Raw genomic sequence first — 13,036 nt, 5'->3', positions numbered from 1 at the left:
ATGGTCTTCTTCCGGATACGAGTTGATATCGGTTGTCATTATCTCCCATGTTTTTAGTTCTACCGCCTCTTGCTTCAACCGAACCCGTTCGTCCACTTCACGTTGCTTCGCTTGTGCCTTTTGGGCTGTGACCTCGGTGTATGCTTTTAACTGAGCCATCAAGTCGTCCATTTTCAAACCGCCCCCCGACGAGCCTTGTTTTTGTTCGTTTAGCGCTTGCAACCTCGTTTGGAACCGGCACCCCCTTCTTATTGGTTCGCACAACCTCCCAAGTCCGGGCGTGTGGGAAAACGATCCGATGCTCATTTTCGTCAGAGCCGGCCCTAAAGGAGGGCGGGGAGGACAACCGAACAGGGCCCGTGATTTCGTAGGGCACGTAATTTAAAAAAAAATCCGATATTATATATGTAAAAAAAATTTAATAGGGTATAACCAAAAAAAGAGTGAATTGCAAGTTTTGTCCTTTATCTTTAGGCCATTTTGAAAGTTTTGTCCTTTATGTTTAAATTTGACGAGTTTTGTCCTTTATGTTTAAAAATCAAGCACGTTTTACCCTTTGGGCCTTAAATATCAAGCACGTTTTGTCCTTTATGTTTAAAAATCAAGCACGTTTTGTTCTTTATGTTTAAAAAATCCAGCATGTTTTGTCCTTAAAAATCAAACACGTTTTGCCCCAAAGGGTAAAACGTGCTTGATTTTCAAACATAAAGGACAAAACTCGTCAAATTTAAACATAAAGGACAAAACTTGCAAAATGGCCTAAAGATAAAGGACAAAACTTGCAATTCACTCCCAAAAAAATATTAACATAGGCCCACTTAAAAAAATCATGTTGTTTAAACTATTTAGCCCATTAGGTTAGTGAGCCCAACACCCAAATATTTTCTAAAAACTAATAAAAAAAAAGAATTTTGGGCGGCAACTCTTACGGTATGTCATTCATTCGAATACTATATTTTGTATTTTGTTAATTGCATTGTTTATCGAATGCTATATTTTTGCCAACGGTTCAAAGTTGTATGAAAAACTAGTTTAAATTTTTTATTTAGTTAAGATCTAAGGGCACTTTTTTTCGAGCTCGAACAGGGTACATAAATTCTCAGGGCCGGCCCTGATTTTCGTATCTACGCATCGCCTCTTGAAGAATTTTATAAAGTTGAGAGAGAGTTTGGGTTAGAATGGTTAAAAAAATAGGGTGAAAGATGTGTATTTAAAGATATAATAATTAATTATTTGTGTCTACGCCTCTTGAAGTATTTTTTAAAATATAGCCATTATTTGAGACATTTAATTCAAAATTTAATTTTTTTATATAAAAATTAGAGGCCCGGCATGACCGGCGTGGGAAGGACAGTGAAGACGGGGCCGGTCCTAGGGAGGCGGTGTTCAGGCCCGTCGCCGGCCCTCGCCGACCCTAGGCCGGACCCCAACGGAATAGTCTTATTACAAAAATATTCCAAAGCGAACCATAAAATTTACAAAAATATTCCAAGCATACCAAACAAGGGTACAACTTTTGAGATCTTTTATTTTCTTATTTACGTACGCTAATTTTATATTGTAACACCTATGTGGTCTAAAATTGTTTGTACTTAAATGACTACGAGAGGCTGAACAAAAAAAAAATATATGCGTTGATGAGTTCGCTGACGACCAGACGACATTGCCATAGTAATAATAAACAACACAAATATGGACATTCTTGATCCATCTAACATAAATTAGTATTGTGATTCATATTCATATTCATATTATTAATACGTTAATGGAGGAAAGAAGAGCGACAAAGACCAATATGATCTTTAGCTTCCTTGTACTTTATGCATCGATAACTTCTACGCATGCCGCAGACACCATATCTGCAAACCAAATTCTTAGATATAACGAAACCCTCATTTCACCACATGAAACCTTTGAACTTGGCTTCTTTAACCCCGGTAACTCCACCAACCATTACATCGGAATTTGGTACAAAAGAATATCCACCCGAACCGTTGTATGGGTAGCCAACCGAAACTCACCACTCACCAGTACCTCAGGCGAGTTAGCTCTCACCCTTCAGGGAGTTCTAATTCTCCGGGATGCCACTAAGGGTAATGTTGTATGGTCGTCAGCGAACTCGTCAACCACATCAGCCATGAATCCGATTGGTCAGCTTTTAGATACAGGCAACTTTATAATACAAGACGAGGCTGAAGACATTGATAAAAAAGAGCCCATATGGCAAAGTTTCGACTTTATGACAGACACTTTACTTCCCGGAATGAAGCTAGGCTGGAATTTGGTTATGGGGATTGACAGGCACTTCACGTCATGGAAATCTAGCGATAATCCTGCTTCCGGTGAGTTTTCTTATTTAGTTGATATTCGAGGATACCCTCAGGTGTTGCTAATGAACGGCCAGAGTATAAAGTTTCGGGCAGGTCCATGGAATGGACTCACGTTTAGCGGAGCTCCTGCTTTAAGACCGAACCTGATTTACAACTTCACGTTTGTTCTTAATCAGGGAGAAATATACTACCAGTACAATCTATTAACTAGTTCGGTTTTTACGAGGCTGGTGTTACAACCAAGTGGTCGTATAGAACGTTTGTTATGGATTGATAGCAAACAAGAATGGAGCCTTTATGTGTCTCCAGAAAGTGATCAATGTGATCGGTACGCGTTGTGCGGTCCATTTGGGAGATGCAGTATTGACAGGTCGCCTGTTTGTGAATGTTTGAAAGGGTTTGAGCCCACGTCTCCTGATCAGTGGAGGGTCGGAGATTGGTCTCAAGGGTGTAGACGTACGGTCCCTTTGGATTGTAACCCTGCAGAGGGGTTCAACAAATATACAAATCTGAACTTACCAGACACTCGGGGGTCATGGTATAACCAGACCATGACACTTGTAGAATGTGAGAAGATGTGTAAAAGCAATTGTTCGTGTACTGCTTACACAAACTCGAATGTCTCAGGGAGTGAGAGTGGTTGCTTGCTATGGTTCGGGGACTTAATCAATATTAGAACGTTTGCTGCAAATGTGGAGACTCTTTATATACGATTTTCACCTTCAGAGTTAGGTAACTAAAAACATCAATAGTTTTATTGCATTACTGTTCTTCATACCTATCTATCTAAATGTCAACTGAACATTATATTTAATACAGATTTAATAGACAAAAGTAAAAGCTCAGGTGCAGGGAGAAGCGTACGAGTTATTGTCCCCATAGCATTTGTGGTTTTGGTCGTACTAGTTTCAGTATGCCTGTTTTATCGTTGTAATAGGAAGAAGCAACACCAACAAGGTATGAAATTTGAAAATCAAGTATTTTGCTATCATGTCAAAACAAATATATCTAAAATCTGAACGTTAGAAGTCGCAAAATGTATTCATAATCATATAAAACCTTTTATAACTAAGAGGGTTTTTGGGATTACGTTTTTAAACAATTATTTAAATATTTCGTTTGTAAAACATAAATAATCAAAAAAATTGTTTGGATGAGAAAGTGATTATTTGCCTTCCAAACGCAGTTTTGAAAAAGCATGTACCTACATGCTTTTGAAAAACGCAGTTTTAAAAACGCAAAATGTAAGATTAAATATATTACGTATTAATATTTAATCTATAGCCATCTTAATCATTTACATTATAGAGATCAAAATATATAATAACCTATTATTTAATTAGTTGGTAATTGTTGATGGACCATATTACCCTTAGTAACTAATTAGGTTTCCTCCTGGGTGCTTATATAAGGAGAGTTATGTAGAGGTTTAAGGGTTACTCAGTTACACAATTCACACACCCCATTAGCCATAACATCATCATGAAACCTCCTCTCCATAACCGATACCCCTTTTCGGTTCTCTAAGTCCACATCATCAGTCAGCACCCTAAGGAGGAACCAGATCAAGATGACAGGCATGTCGAACTCCATTACTGGATTCTCCTCTGCACTATCTGCTGTGACAGGTATGATTTATATTGTTTTCCTTCATGCTCAAACAGAACTGAAACAACACAAAATCTATTTTGAAAATGCATAATCTATTTTGAAAACGCAAGATCAAACACCCTCTAAATATTTGCTGTAAACATATTATGATTTTGCAAACAGAATTCATTTAATCAACCATACCAACATAAGGATGTCCACTCTGACGTGTAAAAAGAATCTAGTTAAGGACATGTGTAGTGGTCAAGACCCATAACTTAATAAAAAAATAAAAAAGATAAAAATAATAAAATACTTAAAAATTTATTTTTTTTAAATTAAAGAAAATATTAAAAAATTTAAAACATCAGCAACGAATAAACACAAACATCAGACCACCGACTAGTGATCACGTTAAAGATTAGACCCAATAAAGGTTCTAGTTTTGAATAATTACCGTCATATAACGCGTCAAAAAGGTAAATAAGAAATATATGGTAAAGAGAATCGGGTCAAATAAAAATGCAATTTATGAACATTTCTTAATATTAAGGCTAGATAGGAAGGCTCAATGCGCATCGGGCGAGCTTTTGCCTTGTGGCCTATCCTCAAGCGCATAAGACCGTGGGGTATGGTGGGGCTTGGGTTGGGTCATTTGTTGACACGTGGAATGGGAGCCCCCACCATCTAGTGATGTGTCCGCGGGGTATGGCGGGGCGTGGGTTGAGCTTGGGTTGGGTGCACCGCGTGCCAAACGGTTTGAATTTGAAATTCAACTTTCAAATGGCCGCTATGACATGGCGGGGTCAGCGAATAGGAGCAAGTCAGCTAGCATGTCACCCCGGCCCAAGCCCGGCTTGAAACCCAAGCCCCAAGGACCACGCCCCAACCCAAGCCCACCCGGGGTGGTGGGCGTTTTCCCCAAACCCACGCCCAACCCAAGCCCCGTACCCCATAGTCTAAGTCAACAACGATTTTTACAAACATCACACGTGAAAATTTTTATATACAGTTTTGATATTTTTGAGTGCTAATTCTATGTATAACATTTCCTAAACACCAGTAGTTAGTGATGTATTTTTTTTCTTTTTTATGGTTTTTTTTTTCTTTTTGCTATTTCACTTTTTATATATTTAATATTCACTATTGTTACTAACACCCCTTACTTTTATAAAAACATTGTAAATTGTTATTTTGACCATCTCAAGTTTACGTGTTTATTTTATGTATGTAGGACAAATACAAAATGTTTCCGTGCTTATTTTTATGTATGTTTTCCGTTGTTCTATGTTTTGGTAACACATTTCCGTGCTTATCTTTATGTATATTTTCAGTTGATCTACGTTTTGTCATATATAATAAGTTTCCACTATACGTTATAAATTCAATTTTCTTTTTGTTTCAACGTTCTAGCAACGCGCGCGATACCATTTTTTAAGTAACGTGATTTTTTTAAGTAAATTTCAGTACAAAACCAAGTTGGTTTACGTTTTGATGTATATTTTACTCCGTACTGAGTGAGGTGAAATATAATATGTTTTTGTGCTTATTTTATCTATATTTTCAGTTGATCTACATTTTGATGTAAGTTTTGCTCAGAAACGTGTCGGATCAGATATTTGATGGTACAAATTCGAGTTGGTTTAAGTTTTGACCCTGAAGCAACACGCAGTGAGTCAAAATACTAGTTACTTAACATGTAGAAGTATTTTTAATTTAAAAGCATCAGAGGAGAAAGATAACTCAAACTGCAGTGATGTCAACGTGTTTGACATTGATTTCTATAACATCTTTCTAAAAGATTGTATTCGCTACTAATTTTCAACAGATTTGTATACTTTTTACTATTACTTTAGCTTTCTTAATTTAATAGCTTTCTTAATTTACTACACCCCCCTATTTACTTTTTTCACCCCCCTCCTCTTACATACTTACAGGTGGGGCCTGCGTGGGACTGACAGTTTTCCTCTCACAAGGGGGGTGTAATCAGGAAGGAGGGGGGGTGTGTATAGAATGGGCCTTTGGCTTATTATGTCTTCGAACAGACAACAGAGACACTGTACAAAACAACAAAATCTCAAAATTTTTCATATAAATTTTTATGTCGTCGTGTTGAGGCGAACTTATTTTGTGTTTACATGTGTTTTGAAATCAATACGAGCGCGTTGCACACAGAACCACTAAAAAGAATAAAAAGAAAATATAGAAAAAAACGGTAAAAGATAACCGAAAGAAAATCAACAAACAAGTTGTATGGTAATGATATTGTTCGTATGAACCCCGTGGTCAGTGATGAGCAAGTGGTACCGGGTACCGGTACCGAATTTCTCGAACCGAAAGATTTTAAGTACTAATTCTGTACCGACTTTTGGCTTCGTGGTTCCGGTTCGCTACTGGTTTTACTTTCATATACCAGTACCGTAACCGATATTTTCGAAACTAATACCTATTCGGTATCGGTTGGCACCTACCTCATCCCTACCCCTGAAACTAAAAAAAGAAATCACTAAAAGTTGAAGAAAGTCAACAAAAATTATTGTACGATACCGTTGTTATTCGTACGGTACCCGTGATCAGGGATGAGCAAATGGTATCGAGTAGCAGTACCAAATTTCCCGAACTAATAGATTTCCATTATCAATTCGGTACATGCATTTGGCGTTTTCTGTACCATACTGGTGTCGGTTTTTACCATCATATACCGATACCGGTTCGATACCGATTGACACCAAGCCTATCACAACACGTAATACAAAAAAGTCATTAAAGCTAAGAAAAAAAAAATGTATTAAACTTAAAAAGTAAAGAGAATAATTTTTATTATAACAAAATAGTAATATTAATATAAATTTTAAAAACTATATATAATATTATAATATTAAAGTTACTATTCATTAGTTTCTGTTATTAAAGTTATATATATTATATTATTTAATTAATTAATAATTAATTATTACTATTCAATAACTTCTATTATATATATATTAAAGAGTTCAAATGAGAAGAAACTTTTTGTAAGAAAAGAAAAAAAATAAAATTTCAATAAAAAAGATTGCTTCGTTTTACTTCATTTAATATAACTATTTAATGCTACTATAAGGGTAATATGGTAAATTTACAAAGATTATTAATTAGTAGTATTCATCTTTAATAGCTAACTACATTAAATTTGTAACTTATCTTCAAAATATATATTTTTTTTCAAAAAAAATATAAATAAAATAATTTAGAGTGTAGGATAAATTACATTGTGTATATGATAAATTGCCGGTTGTCTAGGATAAATTTCAACATGTGTAGGGTAAATTTCGAAAGGTGTAGGGTAACTTTTGATGTGTGTAGTCAAAAAAATAATAGTGTGTAGGACGATAGTTTGTTATGACTAATTAATTAGTTAAAGATGGTAATAAATTAGATAAGTAAAAAAGTATTTAATGTTTACAATTGTACCATTTCTTCTTTTTTTTCTCAATTAATTTTTTTTTTCAAATGAACCTTCTCCTATATATATATGGGGATGGTTGATGAAAAATCTACTTTAAATGAGAAAACAAAAAAAAAACCCTAAAAAAACATATGTAATAGGGTTGAGTTCGGCTACAAAGTCCATTTTTCCTACCAATTGTACAAAGTCATAAAACATCTCAATTTCAACCGTAAAACACACTCAAAACTCACAAATAACAGAGTGAAGATCACTAAAACACAATATCCAAACCCTAACAGTCCATAAAAACTTTAAACACACCATCGTAGAACTATGAATATAAAACACAATATGATAATTAACATAAAACACACTAAAGTTAGTCATTTGATAATCAAAGCCTTATCATCCAAAACACAACACAAAACCCACAAATATGACGTTTTAGTAATCTTCACTTTGTTATTTGTGGGTTTTGAGTGTGTTTTATGGTTGACATGATGGTGTTTTATGACTTTTTATACTTTGTAGGAAAAATGGACTTTGTAGCCAACTCCCGTCCATATGTAATATATATATATATATATATATATATATATATAGGGGGAGGTTCGTTTGAGAAGAAAATTAAATTGAGAATAAAAAGAACAAAGCGTACAATTGTAAAACATTAAATAGTTTTTCTCTCATCTCATTTATTATTATTTTTTACTAATTAATTAGTCATAAAGACTATTATCCTCCACACTAAATTTTTTTCCTAGACACATCAAAATTTATCCTACATGTTTTTTAAGTTTATCCTACACATACTGAAATTTATCCTACACAACTCGTAATTCATCCTACGCACCTTATAATTTATCTTACACTTTAAATTAATTTTTTTTTCTACTTTGAAAAGATATATATTTTTTTTTGAAAATAAGTTACAAATTTAATTTAGTTAGCTATTAAAAAGGAAGACTAACAATTAATGATCTATCTAATTTACCAATATACCCTTACATTCATATTAAATACAAAAATTATATGAAATAAAATGATGCATTCTTATTGGTTGAAGTTTGTTCTTTTTTATTCATACAAAAACTTTCTTCTCATTTGAACACTCCACTATATATATATATATATATATATATATATATATATATATATATATATAGGGAGAAGATCATGCGAGAACCACCTCTTTTTGCGAGAACCAATGTGAACACAACCAAAAATGCCTAAAAATAGCTAAAAAATCACACAATTTTTTTTAATATTTTTATATAAAAATCGCTACTCTTCGAAGCAAAAAAAAAAAAATTTAAAAAACATTTTTTTTTGCCACTAAAAGTAGAGATTTGAGCATAAAAATATTAAAAAAAATATTTTAGATTTTTTTTTTGATTTTTTAGGTTTTTTTGGGGTTTAGTTTTTAGCATTTTAGCTTGGGGGGGTTAGGTTTTTTTTAGGTTTTTTGGGGGTTTTAGTTTTTAGCATTTAGCTTGGGGGGGGGGGGTGGGTGGGGTTTAGGTTTTTTTTTTTTTTTTTTTTTTTTGTGGGGGGGGGGGGTGGGGGTTAGGGTTTTTTTAAGTTTCTTTAGCTATTTTAGGTTGTGTTCACATTGGTTCTCGCGGTTCTCACAATAAATGGAGTTCTCGCATGAGCCCCTCCCTATATATATATATATATATATATATATATATATATATATATATATATATATATATATATATATATATATATATATATATATATATATAATTCCATCAAAAAGCATCATGATGATCCCCAATTTGACGAAAATCAAACAAAATTGATAACATAGATAAGGTGTAAAATACCTAAATTCAAGACCGATGACGAAATTCAAGATTAAAACTCCACTAAACCAACAAATTTGAGTTAAGTTGTTAGTAGAGGGAATGATAATCAGACGTGGATGAGTGAGTGAGGATGATTCCATTGCATAATCACTTGTTTGCACATTCGGTCTCCTTCATACGTATTTTTTTAACCGCAAAGAATCTCATGTTTAAACACACCTTACTCGGAGCTATGTCCAAGGTTAACTCCTCGACCGCCATGAGATCGTGCCCCCTGATGCATAGGAATCGGATGGGTTACGTAAACCCTCGCCCCCATTGGGTTTGAACCCAGGATTAAAGCCTCGATTCGTCCCTTAACCCAAGTGCCCATCGAAAATGGCCCAAGCGGTAATCGAACCCGCGTCTCCACTAGGAAAGACACGCCAATTAACCACTAGACTAAATTCTCAGGACACCACACCTGCATACATGTTTCTTTTAGGGTTACCCATCCTGACCCATGCCATATTATTAACTTACCCATCCTAACCTATGCCATATTATTTTCTAAAACCTAACAAAGCCCATTCTGAGCCCCCTAAATTTAAATGTTAACCCAAAACAACCCATGACTTTCTTTGTAGAGTCCATATCAACCCAAATGTAGACCCTTGAGCCAAATTTTCCAAGTCTATACCTAACCCAACCCGCTTATATCTGCCACTTATATGAACTAGTTTTTTTACAGAAGTTGTGGTTGTGACCTTCATAGGGACACGTGGAAACGAGTTTGAACTTCGTGAAAATAGAAGTGATGATAATGAAGATATAGAGCTACCACTATTCAGTATGTCCACTCTACTTAAAGCCACAAACCACTTTTCAGTGAACAGAAAACTTGGAGAGGGCGGCTTTGGACCAGTTTACAAGGTATTATATGACCTCATGGCCTTCAATGTAGTAGATATGTTGTTCATGTGTTGCTGTATGATGTTTCATAATACATCTAAAAATCTAAACCAAATAACCGTTCAGTTTACGTCAAGTTGAAAATTCGAATTTGAATTAATACATAAAATAAAATAAAATGATTTTTGTGCCATAATTATAATAAAAAATATGTTTTAGGGGGTACTTGAAGATGGGCAAGAAATAGCAGTGAAGCGGCTAGCAAAAACATCCACTCAAGGACTTCAGGAGTTCAAGAATGAAGTTATCTCGATATCTAAATTACAACATCGTAATCTTGTCAAGCTCTTAGGTTGCTGCATAGAAGGAGCTGAAAAGATGTTGATTTATGAATACATGTCAAACAAAGGCCTCAATTCCATCATATTTGGTAAATCAAACAATAATGAAGAAAAGACAAAAATTACAAAGGTTTTAAATTAAATTTCTAACTCTTTACAGATAAAACTCAAAGCAAGCTACTTGATTGGCCTGCACGTTACCACATTATCCATGGAATTGCTCATGGACTTCTTTATCTTCACCAGGATTCCCGGCTTAGAATCATACATAGAGATCTCAAAGTCAGTAATATTTTGCTCGACACAGATATGAACCCGAAAATTTCAGATTTTGGCATGGCTAGAACTTTTGGAGGAAATCAGATAGAGGCAAACACAAATAGAGTGGTTGGAACATAGTAAGATTCATCTACCCTAACCTCTTTCCATCTTATTTAGTTAATCGCTAACATGAATTTGATTCCTCATAGTGGCTACATGGCGCCAGAGTATGCAGGAGACGGTATCTTTTCGATAAAGTCAGACGTATATAGCTTTGGCGTATTAGTGTTGGAAGTTGTGTGTGGGGAGAAAAACAGAGGATTCATTTACAAAGAACATTGCAACAACTTGATTGGATATGTAAGCTTCTTGATCGTTAAGCATAAATAAAGTTGGTTCTACAGTTTTGCCTTTTGAAACAACAATACCTAATACTTGTTTATTTTCATTGTTCTTGATAGGTATGGAGACTACATAATGAAGACAATTCCTTGCAATTAGTTGATAAGTGCCTTGGTGAATCAATCAATGAGTCTCAAATCCTACGATCAGTCCATGTTGGTTTGTTGTGTGTTCAACGTGACCCGGAAGATAGACCAACTATGGAGTCTGTGATCATGATGTTGGGGAGTGAGAGTCCATTGCCTTCACCAAAAGAACCGGGATTTTACATTGAGAAAACCATGCAAAATACTATTCGATATTCACGATCCTGTGGAACAGGTTCTAATAACAAACTAAGCATTACAATGTTGATTGGCAGATAAAATGAAACTTGAATGTAATAAAAGAAAAAACTCATATCTTTAAACTATTTATGAATTTCCAATTTATCAACATAACTTATTTTTTGTGTAAAACATGAGTGTTGATCAATTCTATCGGTATGTAATGGAGAATATACAAACATAATACCTGTTATAACATTCAGACTAGTAGATAATCTAAAAATAGAATAAACCATAGAGTTTGACATGTAAGTCAGCTTGAACTGGTAAAACATCAATTTTTTGGAAGATCAAAACCCTAACTGTTCAAAAGACCCTTAGTCCATTTATACGATTATCATATAGACATCGACTACAATTAAGTATTATCGATTACAATACAGTTGAAAATGTGGGTTCGTTAAAACATTTTAAGAATTTAAAATATTCTAACTTCTTATATAAAAATTTGACGTTTAGAACACCGTTTAAAAATGTTAAAAGCATTTTAACATCTTGTATGAAATTTCGCCATTTCAAACGTAACAACGAAACTTTTAGCGGAAACTTTAATCTTTATGTGTTCGGTTCCTCTTTGAGCTTGATCATCCTCCAGTAAATCAAATAATACCTATATTTCATATAAACATGAAATGAGTTAGTCATAGGGAGTTTATAAGTGTTTAGTTCAAGTTCAGATATTAAAACGAACAAGAAAAACAAGTTTTTCCAGCTGTTTGAGCTCTCGCGGGCCGCGACCGAGTCAGCCAAAGCTTTCACGGGGCGCGACAGCCGTCGTGCAGCGCGACGCCGCCACCATAAGGTTTGGTGCTGGTGCTGCATATTTCCAGCCAACTTATTTTTGACGGAAACGGGCATAACTTGCTCGTTTTTTATACGATTTACGTCACGTTTCTTCCTACGTGATCGTAAAATTATCCTCCATCCCATGGAGTTAACATCCGACATACGGATTAACAAAATTTTAGACTTTTAAGCCTTCGGCTTAAAAAATGATATTATTAACTTTTGACCCGTACATGTATTAATCAAACAAAGCTGTTGTTTGATCACTATTTCTGATGAATCTTATATTTTCGATATTGTCTATCATATTAGGTTCAAGTCCTAGGTTTACATACATCCTTTAACCAGTTTCTAATTAAATACTTATTTTGACCCGTTAAGGGTATTTAAGCATTTTTCCGTATAACTCATGCTCCTTTACTTCTTAGCATCTTATTTCCACATTATTTATCAATCGATCTTCCACCACAACTATAATTTTGGCGGAGTTAATGTGGGAATTTATATAATCCGAGTTTTTACCCCTCGAATCATTATTTTACGGCAAAGACTCCTATAGAGTCATTTGACCAAAGATTTATATCTTTCCCTTTTCATACTTATTCTAAGTATTTATTTACTCGTAAAAATCGTTTCCAAACAACCTTTAAAGGTCGTTTGCACAATTTAGATTACAAGGGCGTTTTGGTCCATTTTAGCCTTTCATTTACAATGAAGGACTTTTAAAAGCATGTTTGATCCAAAATCCCTCTTTTTAGTTATGATTTGGTTTGAGAAGTCATTATGTTTCAAATCATAATGACCATCATTTCAATCATTCGGTTTACTCTTTAAAGTAACGAAATGTCTAGTTTGACTTCATTTAACT

At 34.4% G+C, this 13,036-nt stretch overlaps 1 protein-coding gene across 1 annotated transcript; it reads left to right on the top strand.

Annotated features, from left to right (window-relative positions):
- Positions 1–1,765: 1,765 nt before the first annotated feature.
- On the top strand, positions 1,766–11,421 carry LOC110887988 (G-type lectin S-receptor-like serine/threonine-protein kinase At4g27290). The gene is made up of 7 exons (XM_035979831.1): positions 1,766–3,062; positions 3,150–3,287; positions 9,892–10,073; positions 10,272–10,482; positions 10,554–10,791; positions 10,864–11,014; positions 11,116–11,421. The coding sequence occupies exons 1-7, from the start codon at positions 1,766–1,768 to the stop codon at positions 11,419–11,421; spliced, it is 2,523 nt and encodes an 840-aa protein (XP_035835724.1).
- Positions 11,422–13,036: the final 1,615 nt, after the last annotated feature.

This window comes from Helianthus annuus, chromosome 11 (genome assembly GCF_002127325.2).
Source record: "Helianthus annuus cultivar XRQ/B chromosome 11, HanXRQr2.0-SUNRISE, whole genome shotgun sequence".
NCBI classification, from domain to species: Eukaryota; Viridiplantae; Streptophyta; class Magnoliopsida; order Asterales; family Asteraceae; genus Helianthus; species Helianthus annuus.
The sequence above is the reverse complement of the archived record's forward strand: the minus strand, read 5'-3'. Positions and strand labels throughout refer to the sequence as shown.

Bases quoted from the DNA above. Each gene is read 5' to 3' on its own strand.
- LOC110887988 (XM_035979831.1), top strand. From the start codon at position 1,766: ATGGAGGAAAGAAGAGCGACAAAGACCAATATGATCTTTAGCTTCCTT. The intron at 10,483-10,553 runs GTAAATCAAACA...AACTCTTTACAG, and splicing joins CCTCAATTCCATCATATTTG to ATAAAACTCAAAGCAAGCTA. The intron at 11,015-11,115 runs GTAAGCTTCTTG...TGTTCTTGATAG, and splicing joins GCAACAACTTGATTGGATAT to GTATGGAGACTACATAATGA.